The sequence below is a fragment of the Erinaceus europaeus genome, chromosome 2 (genome assembly GCF_950295315.1).
Source record: "Erinaceus europaeus chromosome 2, mEriEur2.1, whole genome shotgun sequence".
NCBI classification, from domain to species: Eukaryota; Metazoa; Chordata; class Mammalia; order Eulipotyphla; family Erinaceidae; genus Erinaceus; species Erinaceus europaeus.
The window spans coordinates 4413282-4433314 of NC_080163.1; the positions used below are offsets into that span (position 1 = coordinate 4413282).

Below are 20033 nucleotides of genomic sequence, written 5' to 3' on the forward strand. Positions count from 1 at the left end.
TTCCATCAGATTTCACATCACAAACCTTAAGAGGCAAGGTGGGACTAGAATGGATATTCAAAGTACTTAAAGATAAGGATTTTGGGAGTCGGGCGGTAGTGCAGTGGGTTAAATGCACATGGTGCAAAACGCAAGGACTGGTGTAAGGGTCCCAGTTTGAGCTTCTGGCTCCCCACCTGCAGAGGAGTCGCTTCATGGGCAGTGAAGCAGGTCTGCAGGTGTTTATATTTCTCCCTATTCTGTCTCCCCCACCTCTCTCCATTTCTCTGTTGTATTCAACAATAATGACATCAGTAACTACAACAATAAAATAACAAAGGCAACAAAAGGGAATATTTTTTAAAAAGGATTTTAAGCCACCAATTCTGCTAAATTATCCTTCCTTCAAATATGAGGGAGAAGTGTATTTTCAAACATTCAGAAACTGAAGAAATTTGCCACTACCAACCCTCCTTTGCAGGAATTTCTGAGAGGAGTCAACGTGAAAAGAAGCAGCAAAGGAATCCTACCTTTTAATGTGATCATCAGTATTTGAACCAGGGACACAACAGAAAACTAGACATAGGAAAGGGACACAGTATAATGTTGGTGAACCAAGGCCAACTTGAAAAGGACTTTTGTAGATGTACAAAAGAAGCAAAAATAAAAATGTGGGCCAAAGAACGAAAAAGACAAGTTTTCTAAATAAAAAATACATATAATCCACAGACATGAATAAATGGTTCACTTGTTAAATGCAATTTAAAGCTCTGATGAGATACTATCTTATGTTGGTCTGCTTCTAAGACCCCTGCTGTTGATCGTCACCTTAGGCTCACTTGCATTGCTTAACGCTATGGTCTATTTACATAATCATTGTTTTGTTTGAGACCCGCACTGGTTTAATCCCCACTGGTTCACACTTTTTCCAATCCGCCCCCTCTCCTAGTCACATCCTATTTTCCACCGTTTAATCCCCACTGGTTCACGCGCTTTTTCCTTCTCCCCTCCCCCTATCCTACATACTTCCTCTTCCTGACACTTCCACCTCAGGAGATATAAAGGACAGGATTTTCTAATGAATAGAGATTAGATTGATTGCACTGCATTCTCACTCATCAGTAAAGACTGAACTGCGTTCCCAGCTCAGCCATGAGTCCCTGGTCATCTCCTGCCCACAAAGCTAGCCCGGCATTTGGCGCCCAAACGGACCGGCATATGGCACACCAACGTGGGACCTAACTCGCCCATCCCCCAGATAAAAGTAAATGCTGCTTGGCTACTCATCCACCATGGGCTGCCTTTCTACTTATAAGAGGTTTCCCAAAGCCTCTACTCTTTCTTCACAAGACAGTTTCTCTGTCTCTGGAACATTTTGCTCTGGGTCACACTTTGGTTCCTTATGACCATGATCGTAGAATTTGGGATATGCGCGGAGATTTCCCCTGGGACTTTCTGGACTCCCTCTCCCATGTTTCCCGTGGAGGACTACTCTTAACTTGAAGAGCATTCTCCAGTACCCTGTCAGTCCCCAAGAATGGAGACACGTGGTTAGTTCTACCCTCCTGATTTGATTCTTCTTCAATGGGAAGACGTTTTTAAAAATGGGTGCCTGCAGTAATCCCGCAGGAACTGTCAGAAGATCCCTAAATGGAATTTTGAGGAGCTTTTTGGACTAGGATGCCCTCTGAGGACTCATGATGTGACATAGTGGAATTTAAATAATCTGGTTCAAGGTGAAAAAAAAAACCTACCTACCACTTTTCTCTTGCTTCCCCCCTCGTTGTTCTCTCTGAATACCTTAAGTTTGCTGTCTGCTTTCAGTTGTGTTTTGAAAGAGTGATTTGAATGACTGAATTTTTGTACGACCCATTTTTGCTCTGAGTATTTGGAAAACTTAATTGACTTTATAAAAAAAAATGCTGGACACAGCCATGATTTCTGGAGATGTCCAGAAACAGTCCAAAAAAATATGTTTCTTTTCCTCTTGATTTTTTTTTTTAACGTCGGTATAAATGTGAAATGTTTAATCTTGAAAACTATGAGTTATGGGCGGGCTAGATAGTGCAATGGTTATGCTAATGATTCTTATGCCTGAGGCTTCTAACCATGCTCCTTCTGTTTACCTTTCTATATCTTATTGAGCTTAAACTGTTTAAACAACCTTAAAATCATACTAGAAAGGACTTCCAAAATTATAAAGGTATTTAAACCAATTATAATCAATTATAGTAAACTTCTAATCTGCTACAAGTTTTGTTTCACAAGTAAGTGAATTAAAGCTGTCAAGTCTTAGCATGAAAAAGCATCTGCTCATATGGAATCTCTTGAAATCCATTTGGACCCCTGCCCTCTGACATCGCCCACAAGATGCTACGACTACAGCAGCCCCCCCCCAAAAAAAAACCAACGATGTGACCTGGCACGGCCTGAAAAAACTGATTCACAGACTCCAAAGCTCACTCTCTACAGAAAAGCGGAATTAACAGTGGTTGACCTTCCCCATCAAGACAGACATGCAGTGTTTCATCCCCTGGCATTTCTTCCGTGGTCATCTGCTTTGGATTGATGCTTCTATCAGACTTGCTGGTACACCTTTGGACACTCCTTTTACGCTGCTGGATTTCTCAAGGACTGACCACAGCAGTCATGGACTTTGCAGCCAGCTGCCTTGGGACTCTATAGGCCACACCCCCTCACCTGCAGGCCCTGCCCCCAGAGACAGGAAACCCCCCCTCCTTACTAGGCCCTGCCCCCAAAGCCCCAAAGGCAGGAAATGCCCTTTGAGGCATGAAACGCGCCCCAGAGGCAAGAATTGCCCCTAGAAGCAGGAAACGCCCTTTCTCCTGATAGGCCCTGCCCTATGAGGTAGGAGACGCCCCTTCAGGCCTCCCCTTGGCATCACACTGGTTCTTGTTGCTCTCCTACTTGTTCCTCCCTGTCTTGTGCCAGTTCTTTTGAAAATGCCTGCATGATATAGGTTTCTGTTCACACTCCTGATACTATGACCATTAGTTAAAAAGAAAGGGGAAATGTTGCTCTGCTTCTAATTCTGCTTCTAATACCCCTTCTGTTTTGATCATCACCTTAGTTTCACTTGCATTGCTTAATGCTGTGGTTTATTTACATAATTATAGTTTTGTTTGAGACCCGCACTGGTTTAATCCCCACTGGTTCGCACTCATTTTCCACTACACCCCCTTTCCTAGTCACATCCTGTTTTCCACCATTTAATCCCCACTGGTTCACGCGCTTTTTCCTTCTCCCCACCCCCTATCCTACATACTTCCTCTTCCTGACACTTCCGCCTCAGGAGATATAAAGGACAGGATTTTTTTTTTTCCTCCAGGGTTATTGCTGGGCTCCACTCCTGGAGGCCATTTTTTCCCCTTTTTGTTGCCCTAGTTGTTGCAGCCTTGTTGCGGTTATTATTGCCATTGTTGACGCTGCTTTGTTGTTGGATAGGACAGAAAGAAAGGAGGAGGGGAAGACAGAGAGAGAGACGGGAGAGAAAGATAGACACCTGCAGACCTGCTTCACCGCCCGTGAAGCGACTCCCCTGCAGGTGGGGAGCTGGGGGCTCGAACCGGGATCCTTACGCCGGTCCCTGTGCTTTGCGCCACGTGCGCTTAACCCACTGCGCCACCGCCTGACTCCCAGGACAGGATTTTCTAATGAATAGAGATTAGATTGATTGCATTGCATATAGCAGTCGATGAAGCTGCTCGATTCACCATCAGTGGATTCGATTTAATATGCTATAATCTCCATCCTAAACACGGCCGAGCCATCCACGCCAAATCGTGTCTTGCAAACGTTTACCACACGGCCTCTTCGACCTTCTACGACTCCATTACTATTGGAACTATTCAGCTCGTCAACGTATATAAGCCTCCCAGTGCCTTATGGGATAATGTGGTCCTGCCTAGCCCGAATCACCCAGCCGTTTACGTTGGAGACTTTACTAGTCATCACCAAGACTGGGGATATTCCTCCACTCGTGCTGATGGCTCTGTCTTAGCCAACTGGGCTTCAGCAAATGACCTCTCCCTGTTATACGATCCCAAACAGCCAGGCTCTTTTCACAGTGCTAGATGGAATAAAGACTTGTCACCCGACCTGTGCTGGATTAGCACAGTCAACGGCCAAGCCTTTCCCGCTATGAGACAAGTTCTCAAGATCTTCCCGCACAGTTATCACCACCCAGCTATCATCCACATTGGTCTCCAGCTCCCACTGATTCTGTGCTCGGAGAAACTAAGATGGAACTTTCGGAAAGCAAATTGGCGTCTGTTCAGTGATCTTACCAACAAATATATTCCTGCAATTCCAATTAACTCTATCCCCTCTGAAGATTCCTACAGGCGCTTCCGCCAAGCCATCTTCAAAGCAGCTTCCCAAGCCATTCCTCGTGGGAGACGTGCTAACTATACGCCTTGTCTTGATGCTGAATGCGAGCAACTACTAAAGCAGTATGATGAGTCGGGCGACCCAGATGTGGCTGACCATCTCATTGCCTCCCTGGATGCAGCACGCCAAGCCCGCTGGCAACAACTCACGGAAAGTCTGAACTTCACCCACTCAAGTAGGAAGGCCTGGAAGCTTCTTCATAGTCTGGGTGCCGGTAGCCAGCCCCCTCCCGTCGCCCATCCTCCCGTATCTCCAAACTCAGTGACCAGTCACCTAACTCAAGTTGGACGTGCTAAGATCCACCCAGTCTGGAAAAGAGAAATTTCCCATGAGTGGTCATCCCACTTCCGTTTATCTTGTCCATTTCCAAAACTCTCTCCCTTTACACTGTCTGAACTGGAAGACGCTTTGAAGAGGGTTAAACCGGGAACGGCTGCTGGCTATGATAACATCACCCCAGAACTCATTCTAAACTTGGGCCCCGCGGCAAAGAAGTGGCTCACTTCATTCCTGTCCCACATCTTGGAATCTGAATCTATGCCCAAAATTTGGCGTCGTGCGAAGATAATAGCAGTTTTGAAACCAAAGAAAGACCCAACACTGGCTGCCAGCTATAGACCAATTTCTCTCCTCTCCGTGTGTTACAAACTCCTTGAGAGGCTGCTTCTGTCACGTATTTCTCCTCTTACAGAGAAATTCCTATCACCCGCCCAAGCTGGTTTCCGCCCAGGAAGATCTACCTGCGAACAAGCCCTGGCCCTCTCAACTTACATTGAAAATGGATTCCAGAAGAATTTAAAGACGGGTGCTGTCTTTGTTGATCTCACAGCAGCCTATGACACGGTCTGGCACCGTGGTCTCCTAGTCAAGATCTCAAGATGCCTGCCTCCATGGGTGGCCAACACTATATCGTTTCTTCTCCAAAACAGAAGATTCTGGGTGCATCTGGGTGACAAGTCTAGCAGATGGAGACTTGTCTCAAGTGGCTTCCCCCAGGGCTCTGTTCTGGCTCCTACGCTATTTAATATTTACATCAATGACCTCCCAGAAACTTCTTCAAGGAAGTTCATCTACGCCGATGACATCTGCTGTGCAACGCAGGCATCCAAGTTCGACATCCTCGAGGAAACACGAAAGACATGTCTCTGATATCTGATTACTGTAAAAAATGGCGACTAATCCCTAGCACTGCAAAAACGGTATCATCTGTTTTCCATCTACACCATGCCTCGGCCTCGCGTGAGCTTAATGTGCAGCTTGGCGATACGAGAATCCGGCATGAAGCCCAGCCAGTCTATCTTGGCGTTACTCTCGATCGCACCCTGTCATTTCACGAACATCTCATAAAAACTGCAGCAAAGGTGGGCGCGAGGAATCACATCATTGCAAGACTGGCCAGCTCCTCATGGGGCGTGAGCGCTTCCACACTATGATCATCCTCTCTGGCATTATGCTATTCCACTGCAGAATACTGTGCCCCAGGATGGTTCCGTAGCCCCCATGTCCACTTGGTCGATTCCAAATTATATTCCTCCATGAGGATCATTTCTGGAACCATCCGTTCCACCCCGGTTCCATGGCTGCCAGTTCTTAGCAGCCCCACCAGATATTCGTCGGGATGCGGCATCATCTAAGTTCATTTCCCACGTCTACGCTCGACCGGACCTGCCAATATACGCGGATATCTTCGCCCACCCTGTCCAACGCTTGATGTCTCGTCACCCAGTCTGGTCCCCTACACCTACACTGAACTTCTCTGTTCCAGACTCTTGGAAACAGAGTTGGCAGTCAGCTGAGGTAAAGTACAAACACCTCATCACAGACCCCTGCAAGCGTCAACCCGGCTTTGACCTAGCACGTTATGATTGGGTCCTCCTCAATCGCTATCGAACAGGCCATGGCCGGCGCGCCGCTATGTTCCATCGCTGGGGAGCCAGAGACAACCCGAACTGCCCTGCGGCTACGGATAGACTATGACCCACATAGTCAACGACTGCCACCTCTCCAGATTCAAAGGAGGTCTCGAAACTTGACATCAGGCTCAACCTGACGCTGTTGACTGGCTACGGAAGAAGGGCAAACGCTAGAAGAAGAACTGCATTCTCGCTCATCAATAAAGACTGTACTACATTCCCAGCTCAGTCATGAGTCTCTGGTTGTCTCTCTCCCACCTACGAAGCTAGCCCGGCATTTGGTGCTCGAACAGGGACCGGCAATCTTACACCTTAGAATGGTTTACATCAACAAACCAGGAAATGACAGGTGTGAAGAAAAGGCAGCTCTGCTCCACTGCTAGTGGAAATGCAAACTGGTACAGCCCCTTTGGAAGACTGGAGAGTCCTTAAAAATGGAATTGCCAGGTCCAGGTGGTGGCGCACCTGGCTAAGTGCTCACATTACAGTACGCAAGGATGCAGGTTCAAGCCCCTGGTCCTCACCTGCAGAGGGAAAACTTCACAAGTGGTGAAGCAGGGCTGCAGGTGTTTCTCTGTCACTCTCCCTTTCTATCTCCCCCTCCCCTCTTGATTTCTGGATGTCTCTATTCAATAATAAATAAAAAATTTTTTAAAATGGAATTACCTTATGACCCAGCAATACTGTTCTTGAATATTTATCCAGTGGACACTCAAACACTAATTGTTCATAGCTGCATTCACAATAGCCAAAGAGTGGAAGCAACCTAAATGCCCATCAACAGATGATTGGCTAAGGAAGTTATTGGATATATATTCCATGGAATACTACTCTGCAGCCAAAAGTGATACTGTGTCCTTTGGGACAAAATGGAACTGCAGATAATTATGCTTAGCAAAATAAGTAAAGATATGAAAGGGAACTAACCAGGTGGTTTCACTCATGTGGAATCTAGAGATCTGATTTACATGAACTTGCCAAAACAAGTCAAAATAGAAGCAAGCAAACTGAGAATTATGGTAGTTGTTTTTGTGAGCTGGGAGGGTGGGGCTGCAGAAGTGGTAGGTGTGGTGTGGAGCTATGCATTGTAATCTTACAATCTTGAAACAAACTAATAAAGGAATAGCTTTAGAGGATGTGAGGGTGATCTGGCTGTGACATGTCACCCTATTGATCGCCAGGGATGATTCGGCTGGTTTGGCTGGCTAGGCAGGTGTCCCCTTCCTCACCGCTCCATGTGCGTCCCTCCTGAAGCTGCATGCTCAGTCAAAGAGGATGGCCTTCCCCAAACAGAGATGGACCATTCTTCAGTCGAGGGTATACAAGTAGCTGCTCTCCCCTGCTGGAACCTCCAAACAAGCTCTCAAGGAATAACTTTAGAGACTGATTTAACTTGGGATTTTTGCTAGATAATAAGCATTGTCTCAGAATTTCAGTTAGACATTCCTGTTGTATCATGAAATACTTATTTTTAAAGATTTATGAGACTAGAGTACAGTTCAGCTGTGGGATATATGATATAAAGTCAAACTCAGGGTCTTACACATGCAAGGCCTGTACCCTACCCACTGTGTTACCTCCCCATGTAAAAATAACTAATTTTGGAAGCTATTTATTTAATGAAGGGGTAGGGGAATGTCCTCCCTTTGGGTTGTATATGGCGTGGTCTGACTTTACCAACACAACTGCAGACATGACTTGAAATTCATTGAATCTATTCCCCATTCCAGCACTGATAAGCTCTGGTTTATAGTGGTGCAGGGGATTGAACCTGGGATATCAGAGCCTCAGGCGTGAGAGTCACTTTGCACAACTATTATGCTATTTACCCCCCTCCCTCTAGGAGCTTTTTTTCATAGCAACATTAAGTGCTAGTTTTTATGTTGATAACTTTGGCCCATAAATGATGTTACATGTATGCAGATGGCCCTTGGCAGAAAAAAGTTTCCCCACCTCTTGATTTAATGAGATAAGACCAGAGCACCACTCTGACCTGGGTGTTTAAATGCACCTGTTGTATGCTGTGCTAAGACACAACAGGGAGCGAAATGGCCTTTCATGCAAGTCCCTCCCTCCAAGTATGTACTGACATTGATAAGTATCATGGACACTGGTGGAAACTTGTAGGCTCTGAAACCATAGATGTGTGGGAACTGGGGTAGTTTTAATAAAAACAACTGTGATTCCTGCAGGGAGATTCACATTCTGACTGACTCTAAGGATATTTTGGAGACTCATCCATCATGACCAGGGAATCAGCCCTAGGAGGAACAAAGACATCTTCCCAGTCCTTCTGGCCTTCCTGCAAACATACCAGCCAGAAATATGGAGGGAGAGGATCAGGAGCTTAAACCAGGACTGTGACCTCAGGCTTCCAATCCACTATGACTGAGGTGAGTTAAGATTTCTCCTGTCAGAACCCCAAAGGCTGGATAACTGGCCTGTCTTATGGTGGCCCCGGAGCCATTTTCTTAAGTTTTTCATACAGTTGCTATCTTGTTTGGTCCCCTTTCAGCAATCCTTATTGCTTACAGCATGAAACCCAGATCCCTTCCTCTTTCCTGTATTATCTCCCTCTGTTGTTTCTCTATACCATCTTTGCTGTTTTGTCTCACAACTGATCCTTCTTGGCCAGGAGGCAACATATTAGTGTGAGTTCCAGCTTTGCTAATTGCTTCACTCTGGCTGGTAATTTGCTTAACAGCCTTCAAGATGCAGTTCCACCTCCCACATTCTGGGGGCAGACAGCTCTCCCCTTCTCTGGTCTCCTAGGGCACCCCTGCTGCCTCTGCTTTAGCACATTTCCACCTGACTGACTGTTCCCACCCATATCTCTCAGTTCAGTTTATTCTCAAAGTCCTCAGAACATGTTTTCTGTGAAGGCCTGGCACATTGAGGTAAGCGCAATGGCTGGGCAGTTGTCCCCCCACCCCCCACCTCACCCCCACAGCCCCAGAGTCACTGGCAAGTGTGTTGTATTTCAGAAAATTCCAATCCTGAAGGGTGTGGCCATGGACTTCACCTTGGAGGACTGGGGACAGCTGGGGCTAAACCAAGGGGACTTGTTCTGGGACAAGGCACTGGACAACTATCAGAACCTCTTCTTACTAAGTGAGTACCCCAGCTCCAGGGGTCCAATCACTGACCTGATGGGTAAATCACCCAGATTCCCTCCCCATTAACCACAGAGTGAGTTAAATCAGAGTCTGTGTGACCTAGCCCAGCATTGCTTGACTGACTGATTCTACCGATGGGATAGAATTATAATGCTTGGTGACAGTTTTGACGGTCTCCCCTTGAGTTCATGGGCATATTGTTGCAGAAATTATCCCCAAACATGAGACTTGAGCTAGGTGAGGTGAAAAAGAGAGGAGCATTTTTAATACACTGGTGTGTTAGAGAAATGGATTAATTACAGGAAGATTCTCTGCACCTCTCATAGGGTGACTTCCAGCTTTATAGGATTTTATAAGTATGGTTACATTTCATTTACACACAAGCAGGACAAGATGAATTAATTTTCACAGGGATCCATTCAGGGTTAATGTTTTACATTGGCACAATGCAACTCAGCTCTGCAGCACCAGGGGATGGGATGCCAGGGATGGAACTTATCTCTTCCATCCAGGCCTGAATTCCTCCCTGGTACTGGCCAGCCTGTATTCCTTCTTCATATATATAAAAGTATTTTATAAGTATATATAAAAATATATATATTCTCTTTTGTTGCCCTCGTTTTTTATTGTTGTTGTAGTTGTTGTTGTTATTGATGTCATCGTTGTTAGATAGGACAGAGAAATGGAAAAAAGATGGGAAGACAGAGAGGGGAGAGAAAGACAGACACCTGCAGACCTGCTTCACCGCCTGTGAAGGGACTCCCCTGCAGGTGGGGAGCCGGGGGCTCGAACCAGGATCTTTATGCCAGTCCTTGTGCTTTGTACCACATGCGCTTACTGTATTCCTTCTTTTTTTTTTTAATATTTATTTATTTCCTTTTTGTTGCCCTGTTTTGTTTTTTTTTAAATTATTGTCGTAGTTATTACTGTTGTTGATGTTGTCGTTGTTGGATAGGACAGAGAGAAATGGAGAGAGGAGGGGAAGACAGAGAGGGAGAAAGACAGACACCTTCAGATCTGCTTTACCACCTGTGAAGCGACTCCCCTGCAGGTGGGGAGCTGGTGGCTTGAACCGGGATCCTTATGCTGGTCCTTGTGCTTTGTGCCACGTGTGCTTAACCTACTGCGCTACCGCCCGACTCCCACTGTATTCCTTCTTAACAACTCTTATCTCACACTGATAACTTAGGCTGTTCTGCTTAGGAATGTGGGGGTGGGTGCAGCAGCAGCAGCTGCCTCTAATTGTCATAAGGTTCATCAGACAGGAGGGGAATATGAACACAGGTTATGACAAAGGAATGTGCATCTATTTTTTTTAAAGTAATTGTCATTTTAACATTTTAAAAATCTGTTTATTATTGGATAGAGACAGGGAAATTGAGAGGGGAAGAGGAGAAAGAGAGGGAAAGAGACAGAGAGATACCTACAGACCTGCTTCACCACTCATGAAGCTTTCCCCTTGCAGGTGGGGACCAGGGGCTTGAACCTGGGTCCTTTTGCACTGTAATGTGTGTAGTTAACCAGGTGCACCACTGCCTAGTCTCTATGCGTCTATTTTTCTGCTTTAATACAATCCTGGACATACTAAGTCTTGCCTGATTGTCACCACTTGGGTTGATGGGTATATGCTACTCATATCTAGTGAATAGAGCTACTTACATGCTAGCATATGAGAAGACTTCCATCCCCTTCCCCCTGACCCCCAACCAAGGTTTATCCAACCTCACCTGTTAAAGAATGCTGTGATGGAGAATCTCTGATCCAATCCTTGCCTAAACTTTTGCACATTTGTCATTAGAGTCAGCCTTTAAGCCATGGGGCTGTTATGTTTTCTCTTCCCTTGGCCTGGAATTTTAATCCCTTCCCTGCACTAAGCTTTCTTTTTTAAAAACTTAAACAACAGGGGCTGGGTGGTGGTACGCCGAGTTGAGTGCAAACACACCATGTCCATGGACCCAGGTTAAGCCCACAGCCCCCACCTGCAAGGGGGGGGAGCTTCATGAATGGTGAAGCAGTGCTGTAGGTATCTCTATTTCTATCTCTGCTATATTTCTCTATATATCCTAAATTACAGCCTCATTAGCACTTTTTCTCTCTTGCTCAGCTTGTCTAGTGCTTCTTCTTTTTAACACATCTCTTCAGGTGGGTGCCTCCTGTGGGCAGGGACTTTTCATCTATTTTGTACACTGGTGTGTCTACAAATGACAGCACCTTCTGCAGGGACTCAGTGAATGAATGAGTAGTAGGAGTTATCAAGGCATAAACTAGGTTTGAGGGGCTAAGGGTGAGCACTTCCTTCTGACCTGTAGTTACTCCACAAGAACATCTGACTGTTTTGTGGAACATTTTGAAACAGGCTCAAAGAAGGAAAGTTACCTTCCCAGCTATTTTGGAGACCAGTGGAACCTCCAGACTTGGTGTGATTTGCTATGAACATAAGACTCAATACGTAATTGTACTTATGACCAGGATCATCATATTAAAATACAGTCAGTAAAAGGAAAGAATAGAGGGTGGAGATCAGTGCCCACTCCCTAAGCCCCATTTCCCTGTAGAGTTAACATGGAGCACACTCACTTCCCCCAACAAGAAAGTGTGAACTATTGTCTACCCAGGAAGCTTAGAGATTCAGTTTCGGGGACTGGGTGGTGGTGCACCCGGTTAAGTGCACAGAGTATGAATTGCAAGGATCTGGGTTTAAGCCCCCAGGCTCCCACCTGCAGGGGAGTAACTTCACCAGCGGTGAAGCAGGTCTGTAGGTGTCTCTCTCTCTATCTCCTCCTCTTTCAATTTCTCTCTGTCCTATCAAATAAAAAGGAAAAAATGTCCACCAGGAGCAGTGGATTTGGAGTGCCGGCACTGAGCCCCAGCGATAACCATGGAGGCAAAAAAAAGGGGGGGACTTAGCTCCCAAGGTTACACTGACACCTCCTGCTTGGCATATCCCTCTAGTTCCAGATTCCCAAAAGGAAAGCAGGTTCCATAAGAACTGGGGAACTAATTTATATCAACTAGAGATTTCCAGGAATCATCCCAAAATGTAGCTTCAGAGATACCAGTTGAGGGCCAGCTTTGCAAGCTGTGTTACCCTGCAGGCCTTCTGTGGGAACAATTCCCACCTGACTGAACTTCAGCACTGCTAGTCAGCAAATGGCAGGGACTTGTGCAGCTCCAAAGCCATGCCACTGTGGCTGCAATCTACACCCCCTGATGCGGGTCCTTTCATTCCTCCTCCTCTGCTTCCTTGTTTCCTTTTTCCAAAAGCAGAAAAGCAGTTTATTCTGAAAATTGGGGAACTTGTTACATGTTGGGAATTATCAACTGACATGCTTTTGTTATATTAGGGCAGTCTTTGCCCTTCCTTCCTTCCTTCCTTCCTTCCTTCCTTCCTTCCTTCCTTCCTTCCTTCCTTCCTATCCTCCTTTTTTTATTGCCACCAGGGTTATTGCTGGGAACTCAGTGTCTGCATGAAGAATCCACTACTCCTGGCACCTTTCCTCCTCTGCCACCTCCTAAATGGATAAGAAAGGGAGATAGAGATATACTTGCAGCACTGTTTTACCTCTTATGAAGCTTCCCCCCTGCAGGTGGGGCCTGGGTGCTTTAACCTGGATCTATATACCCACAAGATGATGTGTGTGCTTTACCAGGGTTACTACTGCCCAGCAGTAGTAACTTTTGGGGAAAGTTTTCTGCAAATTTGACTCAAATGTGTATTATAAAAGTAGCTTATGAGGGAGTCGGGCTGTAGTGTAGTGGGTTAAGCGCAGGTGGCGCAAAGCACAAGGATCGGCATAAGGATCCCGGTTCGAACCCCGGCTCCCCACCTGCAGGGGAGTCGTTTCACAGGCGGTGAAGCAGGTCTGCAGGTGTCTATCTTTCTCTCCTCCTCTCTGTCTTCCCCTCCTCTCTCCATTTCTCTCTGTCCTATCCAACAACAACAACAACAATAATAACTACAACAATAAAACAACAAGGGCAACAAAAGGGAATAAATAAATAAAATAAAATAATAATTAAAAAAAGTAGCTTATGAGCAATCTGATTTCATTGTCTTCAATTTATAAACTGCAGTTCATAGCTGGAATAGGTTTGCTCTGGCTATTTTTGTGTGCATGTAAAAGTGATGCACATTTATACATTACTTATTGGCAGGGATGTGTTCTGGATATACGTTGTTAGATGCTATGGTCATTGTGTGAACGCCATAGAATAATTGCATGACTATAGATGGTTTAGCTACTACATACTTAGGCACTGTGATGTAGCTTATTGGGACTATCTTATATAGTCCATCGTTGACTGAAATGTTATTATGCAGCAGGTGGCTATTTAATGCCTACAGCTACTTTTATAAATTCTACAAAGGCAATGACTTGAAACAGTACATATTTACAGTTTTGGAGGTTGGGCAAATAAAATGGATTGAACTAGGCTGATATCAAGCTGTTGGCAGGTATTCTTAGGGCGACTGTGGGAGAGCTCTTGCCCTTTCTCAGTTTCTAGAAACCACCTGCATTGCTTGTCTCATGACCTCTTCATTTTTAAAGTCAGCACTGACTTTTCCTCTATTGAGGCTTGTTTCCCTGGGATTTGTAGTTCTGTGATCCCTTCCTTGAGTTTGTCTGTAGGATGGGGCGGGACTACTGTGGCTCTAGTATTTCTGTCACAGGGCCTTGTCCTGGAGGCCTCAGGTTATATGGTTCCTCAGGTGAATCATATTGATCTATAACTGAGTACAGGCCTCTCTACCTGATGAAATCTCTAGCCCTGGATATTACAGCTTTAATCACCTTGGACTGTGATTCTCTTCTGGTGAATCTAGATCTCTTCAGGGCTAGTTTCCCCAGAGTCAGCCAGTGTACCCTCTAGGGCCGGTGCTCTGGTTAATGTATCTGACAGTCAGGAGAGCCAGAACTGCTGAATGCCCCTCTGTCTTGGTTGATGACAATGCTGTTCTTTTTCTGCAGACCCCCTCAGATCCAGCCTGACCTCCTGTCCAGATGGTGTGGAAGAGCTGGAGGTGAAAGGAAATCCAGAAGTGATGGGCCCTGGTAAGTGGGTGGAGAGGAGTCCTCAGTATCCTTTGGAAGGACACTGGCATCACATGAAGTGAGTCTTTGCCCTTTGTCTTCAGAACCACCATCTAGATATCACAACACCTAGTTTCTGAGCTTTACTTTACCATTGTCTTCTATCTCTTCATCCCTGCAGAATCTGCTGCCTGCATTGTTAATCAGTCTTCCTCAACTTTCAGCACATTACTTCTTTGATGACTTTTCATAGTCTCTTCAGTCCTTCCAGATTCAACAAGGGGACACCTTCTATGCCTTAAGCTGGAGCTGGTCTCATAATTTTCCTGTTTTGTGATACCTTTTGAGCCCCCATGGGACCCTCTGGTTTACATTTTTCTCTCCCTTTTGTATAGTTCATCTCTCTTTCCTGACCACATCTGTCCATTAAGACCAAACTAATTTTTTAAGAGTATTATCTCTGCCCTCTTCCAAGTCACTATCTTTACAAGGGGACTGACTGTGTTAGTCAAAGAGGAGTGTCAGGGTGTGTTATCCTGGCTGAGATATCTCCAGTGGGAGAAAGCAGAGGCAGGAATCTCATCATGAGCAGATTATTAACATGAGAATGACCCCTGATCCAGAGGCCATGGAGTACTAGTTGCAAAGATTGTTTCAGTCTCCACCCCACCCGGTTTGCAGCTGTGTTCTAGGCTCACCTGTTCTGAGTTTGTAATGTGAGCTCTCTCCAATCTCCCATTCAGCACACCCATGCTTGGGTTTATGTGACTAACCCAGGCATAGATTCTTGGAACCCTAGATTTGCTTGTTTTCTTTAAGAAAGATTTTATTTATTAATGAGAAAGATAGGAGAGAGAACCAGACATCACTGGTACATGTGCCGCCGGGGATTGAACTCAGGACCCCATGCTTGAGAGTCTAGTGCCTTAACCACTGCACCACCACCTAGACCACAGATTTCTGTTTTTATCACTTCAGTAGGTGGGTGCTCTGTGCAGTCAAGCCTTTAGTAACAACCAAATGTGTCTTCCATTAGTAACTGTAGCTATTTCCTCTTGAATAATGCAATTCTCAGAAATAGGCCTTAGCTATTGAGGGTGGTGAAGAACTCCTACTGAGAATGTCTATTCTCTTTTGAGCCCTTGCAGTTGCCCAGCTCACCTCTGAAAACTATATTTACTTATTAGTAAGGGTGGTGTTAAAGAGAGAAAGAACCAGAGCATCACATTGGTACCTGTGATTCTAGGGACTAATCTCAGGACCCCATGCTTGAGAGTCCAGTGCTTTATCCATTGCATCACATCCCTGGCTCCCAGTTTCCTTCTTAGCCTTACTTAAAATGAGCTGTTTTTTTCTTGTGATGCCAGGTCCAGCTACATCATCACTCCGGCCCCTTCTCTGTTGTCCTTTAGATGTACAGACTGGACTCAAGACATAACATCTATTCTCCTTGTTTGTGTTCTCACCCTATAATTCCTGCCTTTTCACCCTGGGGAACAGGAGACATTTGTACTTTCCCTATTTTTTCAGACAAAGCTGAGACAAAGAAAACTCTGCTGGAAGACTTTTGGGAAGATGAAGAACTCTCCCAGGGGATCGTGGAATTGTTTTCCAAGGATGACCTTAGGAACTCCAGTTTGGAAGAAACCCTCATAGGTGAGAACTGGTTAGATAGTTTGCTAGGAGATTCAGAAAGTTTGCTGAGGCCTGACACTGTTACAACCAAGGAAAATCATGCAGAATGCAAAAGGTACAAATTCAAGAGTGGTCTCAGTTCTGAGTCCCTCCTTTTCACAGGAGAGGATTCAGTGATGCCTGATTTTCCCCAAAAGAACCTGACACCAACTACGTCTCAGGAATGTCACGTTGGCTTCTATTTAGACCAGAGTCAGCAGGATACCATTCAGACAGAGGAGAAGTCATATAACTGTAGTGAATGTGGGAAGAACTTCAGCCGGAGTTACCATCTTATCCAGCATTGGATTATTCATACAAGGGAGAAACCCATTCGTTATCAGGAGTGTAAGAAAGGGTCCAACCAGAATTCTTGTATTTCTGTGCATCCATTAGCTCATACAGGCTACAAATCCTGTGTTTCTGATGAATGGGAGAAAACGTTTAGTCAGGACAAACACCTTCTGTGGCAACAGAAAATTCACAATGGAGAAAAACCACAAAGGAGTCAAGATAATGATGGCTTATTGGGTCACAGCTTGCAATCTGAAGAGCATCAGAAAACCCATACATCTGGTAAATCCTGCAAATATAGTGAGAATGACAAGACTATTGGCCAGTCTTTTCATCTTATTCAGCATCAGAAGACCCACACCGAGCAATCCTGTGTATGTTCCAAATGCAAGGCAACTTTCAACTCTAGCAAATGCTTCCTCCAACATCAGAAAACTCATGTTTCAAAAACTACTTCTGACCGTGAGGAATGTGGGGAACCCTTCAGGCAGAGCTCATCACTTGTCAAACACCAGTCTATTTCTACCAGAGAGAAGCCTTATAGATGTGAAGAATGTGGGAAATCTTTTAGCCATAGCTCAACCCTAAAGATACACCAAAGGATTCACAGTGGAGAGAAGCCTTACAAGTGCACTGAATGTGGGAAAGCATTCTGTCGGAACACGCATCTCAGTGAACATCAGAGGATCCACACTGGTTACAGGCCCCACAAATGCCACAGATGCGTCAAGAGTTTCAGCCGGCCCTCCCATCTGATTAGACATCAATCTGTTCATGCTACAGAAAAACCCTACAGCTGTGCTGAATGCAAAGAGACCTTCAGCCACAAGGAACATCTTTTTCAACACCAGAAAATACATACTGTAGAAACTCCCTATGAATGTCAAGAATGTGGGGAGCGCTTTGTTTGCCAGTCAACCCTAACTTGCCACCAGAGTATCCACACTGAAGAAAAACTAGGACTTGAGAACAGTAAAATCTTGAATCTGATCTTGGAACAGAGAGATGAGAAGCACTTTAAGTGTAAGAAATGTGAAAAAACTTTCAGGCTCAAGAAATACCTAACTCAGCATGAAAGAATTCACACCAGGGTAAGACCCTTTCAGTGTAGCCGGTGTGGGAGGGGCTTTAACCAAAGTTCACAGCTTATTCACCATGAAAAAGTCCACACTGGAGCTAGACCATATGAATGTAAGGATTGTGGGAGAAAGTTCATACACAGTACCTCCCTTGCCAAACATCAGTCTGTCCACATTCTTGAGCAGCCCTTCAAATGTAATGAATGTGGAAAGACTTTTAGACTAAGGACCAGTCTCCTGGAGCATCAGTTGAGTCATACTGCAGAGAAACCCTTTAAGTGTAATAAGTGTGACAAAGTCTTTGCCCACAGAAACTACCTTATTCAACATCAGAGAATTCATGCCAGGAACAAGTCCTTTGAGTGTAATGAATGTGGAAAAATATTCCGCCAGAATTCGTGCCTTTCTAAGCATCAGAGGATTCATACTGGTGAGAAGCCCTATGTATGTGTGGACTGTGGGAAAGCATTCAGTCAAGGTTCTCAACTCATTCGACACCAGAGAGTTCACACTAGAGTTAAGCCTTATGTTTGCCCGGAATGTGGGAAAGCTTTTAGCCAGAACTCATGCCTTACTGTTCACCAGAGAATTCACACTGGGGAGAAGCCCTACCTGTGTACTGAATGTGGAAAAGCCTTTGCCCAGAAAGCAAATCTGAAACAGCATGAGAGAGTGCACACTGGGGAGAAGCCTTATCCCTGCAACGTATGTGGCAAAGCCTTTAGCTTCAATGCCCACCTCACTCAGCATCGGAGAATCCACACCCAAGAGAAACCGTATCAGTGTCAACTTTGTGAGAAAGCCTTTCGGTGTGGCTCAGGGCTCAGCAGACATATGCGAGTTCATACTCATAAGTAACGAGGCAAAACCAACTCTGAGAGGCAACAGGGTCCCAGATATCTGACTAGGTATTTAACTGAAGTCTATAAAGTTGAAACTATGACATTGCAAGCTTCTTCCTTGACAAATACATCTCTATGTATTAGAATAAGAAAATGGGCACACAAGTTTCATGGAAAGAAAACATAAAGTGAGAAGCTGTGTAGAACCAGAATTCAGAGGGACTCCTAAGGGTCTCTGAATTAAATCCCAGTTTTGCCCTCTACTACCCAAGTGACCAGGGGAAAGGGCGGGGCAGGGTCATGGACTCTCAGAGCCTGTGTTCTCATTTGTAAAATGGGAATAATAGTTAACCTACCTCAGTGAATTGTTGTGAAGATTAAGTAGATGGAACATACTTGGAACTGAGTGCCCAGCACATTATAAGTATTTACTAAATGTGAATATAACATAAATAGTATTTTCTTTTGAATGGACAAGACTAGTTAGTAGCTTACATCTATTTACTATGGTTGGCTTTTATTTATTGATTTTTAAAGATTTATTTATTTAACTAGAGAACCATGTGATGCCGGGGACCAAACTCAGGACCTCACACTTGCTAGCTATATGCTCTAACTTCATGCCACCTCCCCTGTTACCAGTGAATACTCTTATTATATATGTCTTTAAACATTTTTTTCCTCCAAACTTTCCTTGGCTTACTATGGTTCTTCAAACCCAGCATCTCACTTTTGCTTATTTATTTATTTATTTATTTATTTATTTATTTATTTATTTATTTATTGTCTTTGTCTAGCCTCCTCCCTCCCATTCTTCTGACTTGTGCCTAATACATAGAAAACCAAGAGGAGTGGTCCATGAGGTGGCTGGCTCATTGGATAAAGCATTGTACTCTCAAGCATGAGGTCCTGAGTTTGATCCCCAGCATCACATGTGCAAGAGTGATTTCTGATTCTCTCTCCTCCTATCTTTATCGTTAATAAACAGATACAACTAAAAAAAAAAAAAAAAGAATACCAAGAGGAGCATTCAGTTCTTAAATGATTAGACTTTTTTTTTTAACCACTAACCTTCCAGACTCCTCAGTCATAAACATCCCTTCTCATATACAGATGCCACGTCTTCTAGTCTCACATTTCAAGTTAGCTAGATAGTATAAGACCAGTCTGTTCTGAGAATTAGTGATACCGAAAGCACAGATTCAGTTAGGGAAGCTACACTGACTTCCATCACAGTTAACACAGTCACAGAAGAGGAGCTTGGTGAGCATAGTGACATCTGGAAATGATTGTTGTTTCCTCATTCATCGTTGTTGAATATGGCCACTTACAAGACACTACCAGGCTCCAGGGTGGAGAATACCAGTGTGCTAGTAATCTCTGTTTTGTCTTAAAGCTTCTGGAATCAAAAGGAAATGGATATCCCATTTCTTATAGATCAGTGTTCATTGAGCAACATGTTAACTGCCTCATTCTCTCAGGTCATAGCAAGTTTTGGCACCACCAAGGATTATTTGGGGGTCCTAGTAAGAAAATAACTCTGTTAAGTCTCCGTGCCAGCACTCACACCATGACCTGCAGTGGCAACATTTCAGGAAACCCCATGGGCATCCCCCTTTTGATGGCACTTCCTCAACTCTAGACTGTTGGGTCCTGCTTAGCCAGGAACCCAGGAATCCATGCATTGGCTGGA

General features: G+C 44.8%; 1 protein-coding gene across 7 annotated transcripts in view; it reads left to right on the forward strand.

The window, feature by feature from the left end:
• ZNF473 (zinc finger protein 473) overlaps window positions 1-20033 on the forward strand; it is a 43069-nt gene that overhangs the window by 5184 nt on the left and 17852 nt on the right. For 5 of the 7 annotated variants that reach the window (XM_060174319.1, XM_060174357.1, XM_060174336.1 and 2 more), the window contains 4 exons: window positions 8523-8695; window positions 9287-9413; window positions 14389-14472; window positions 15982-18671. In XM_060174319.1, the coding sequence (XP_060030302.1) occupies window positions 8687-8695; window positions 9287-9413; window positions 14389-14472; window positions 15982-18356 (2595 nt within the window). In that variant the 5' untranslated portion in view covers window positions 8523-8686 and the 3' untranslated portion in view covers window positions 18357-18671. Of the gene's footprint in view, window positions 1-8494; window positions 8696-9286; window positions 9414-14388; window positions 14473-15981; window positions 18672-20033 lie in introns of those variants that run through there. The other 2 variants (XM_060174367.1, XM_060174329.1) reach the window with 2 other exon arrangements.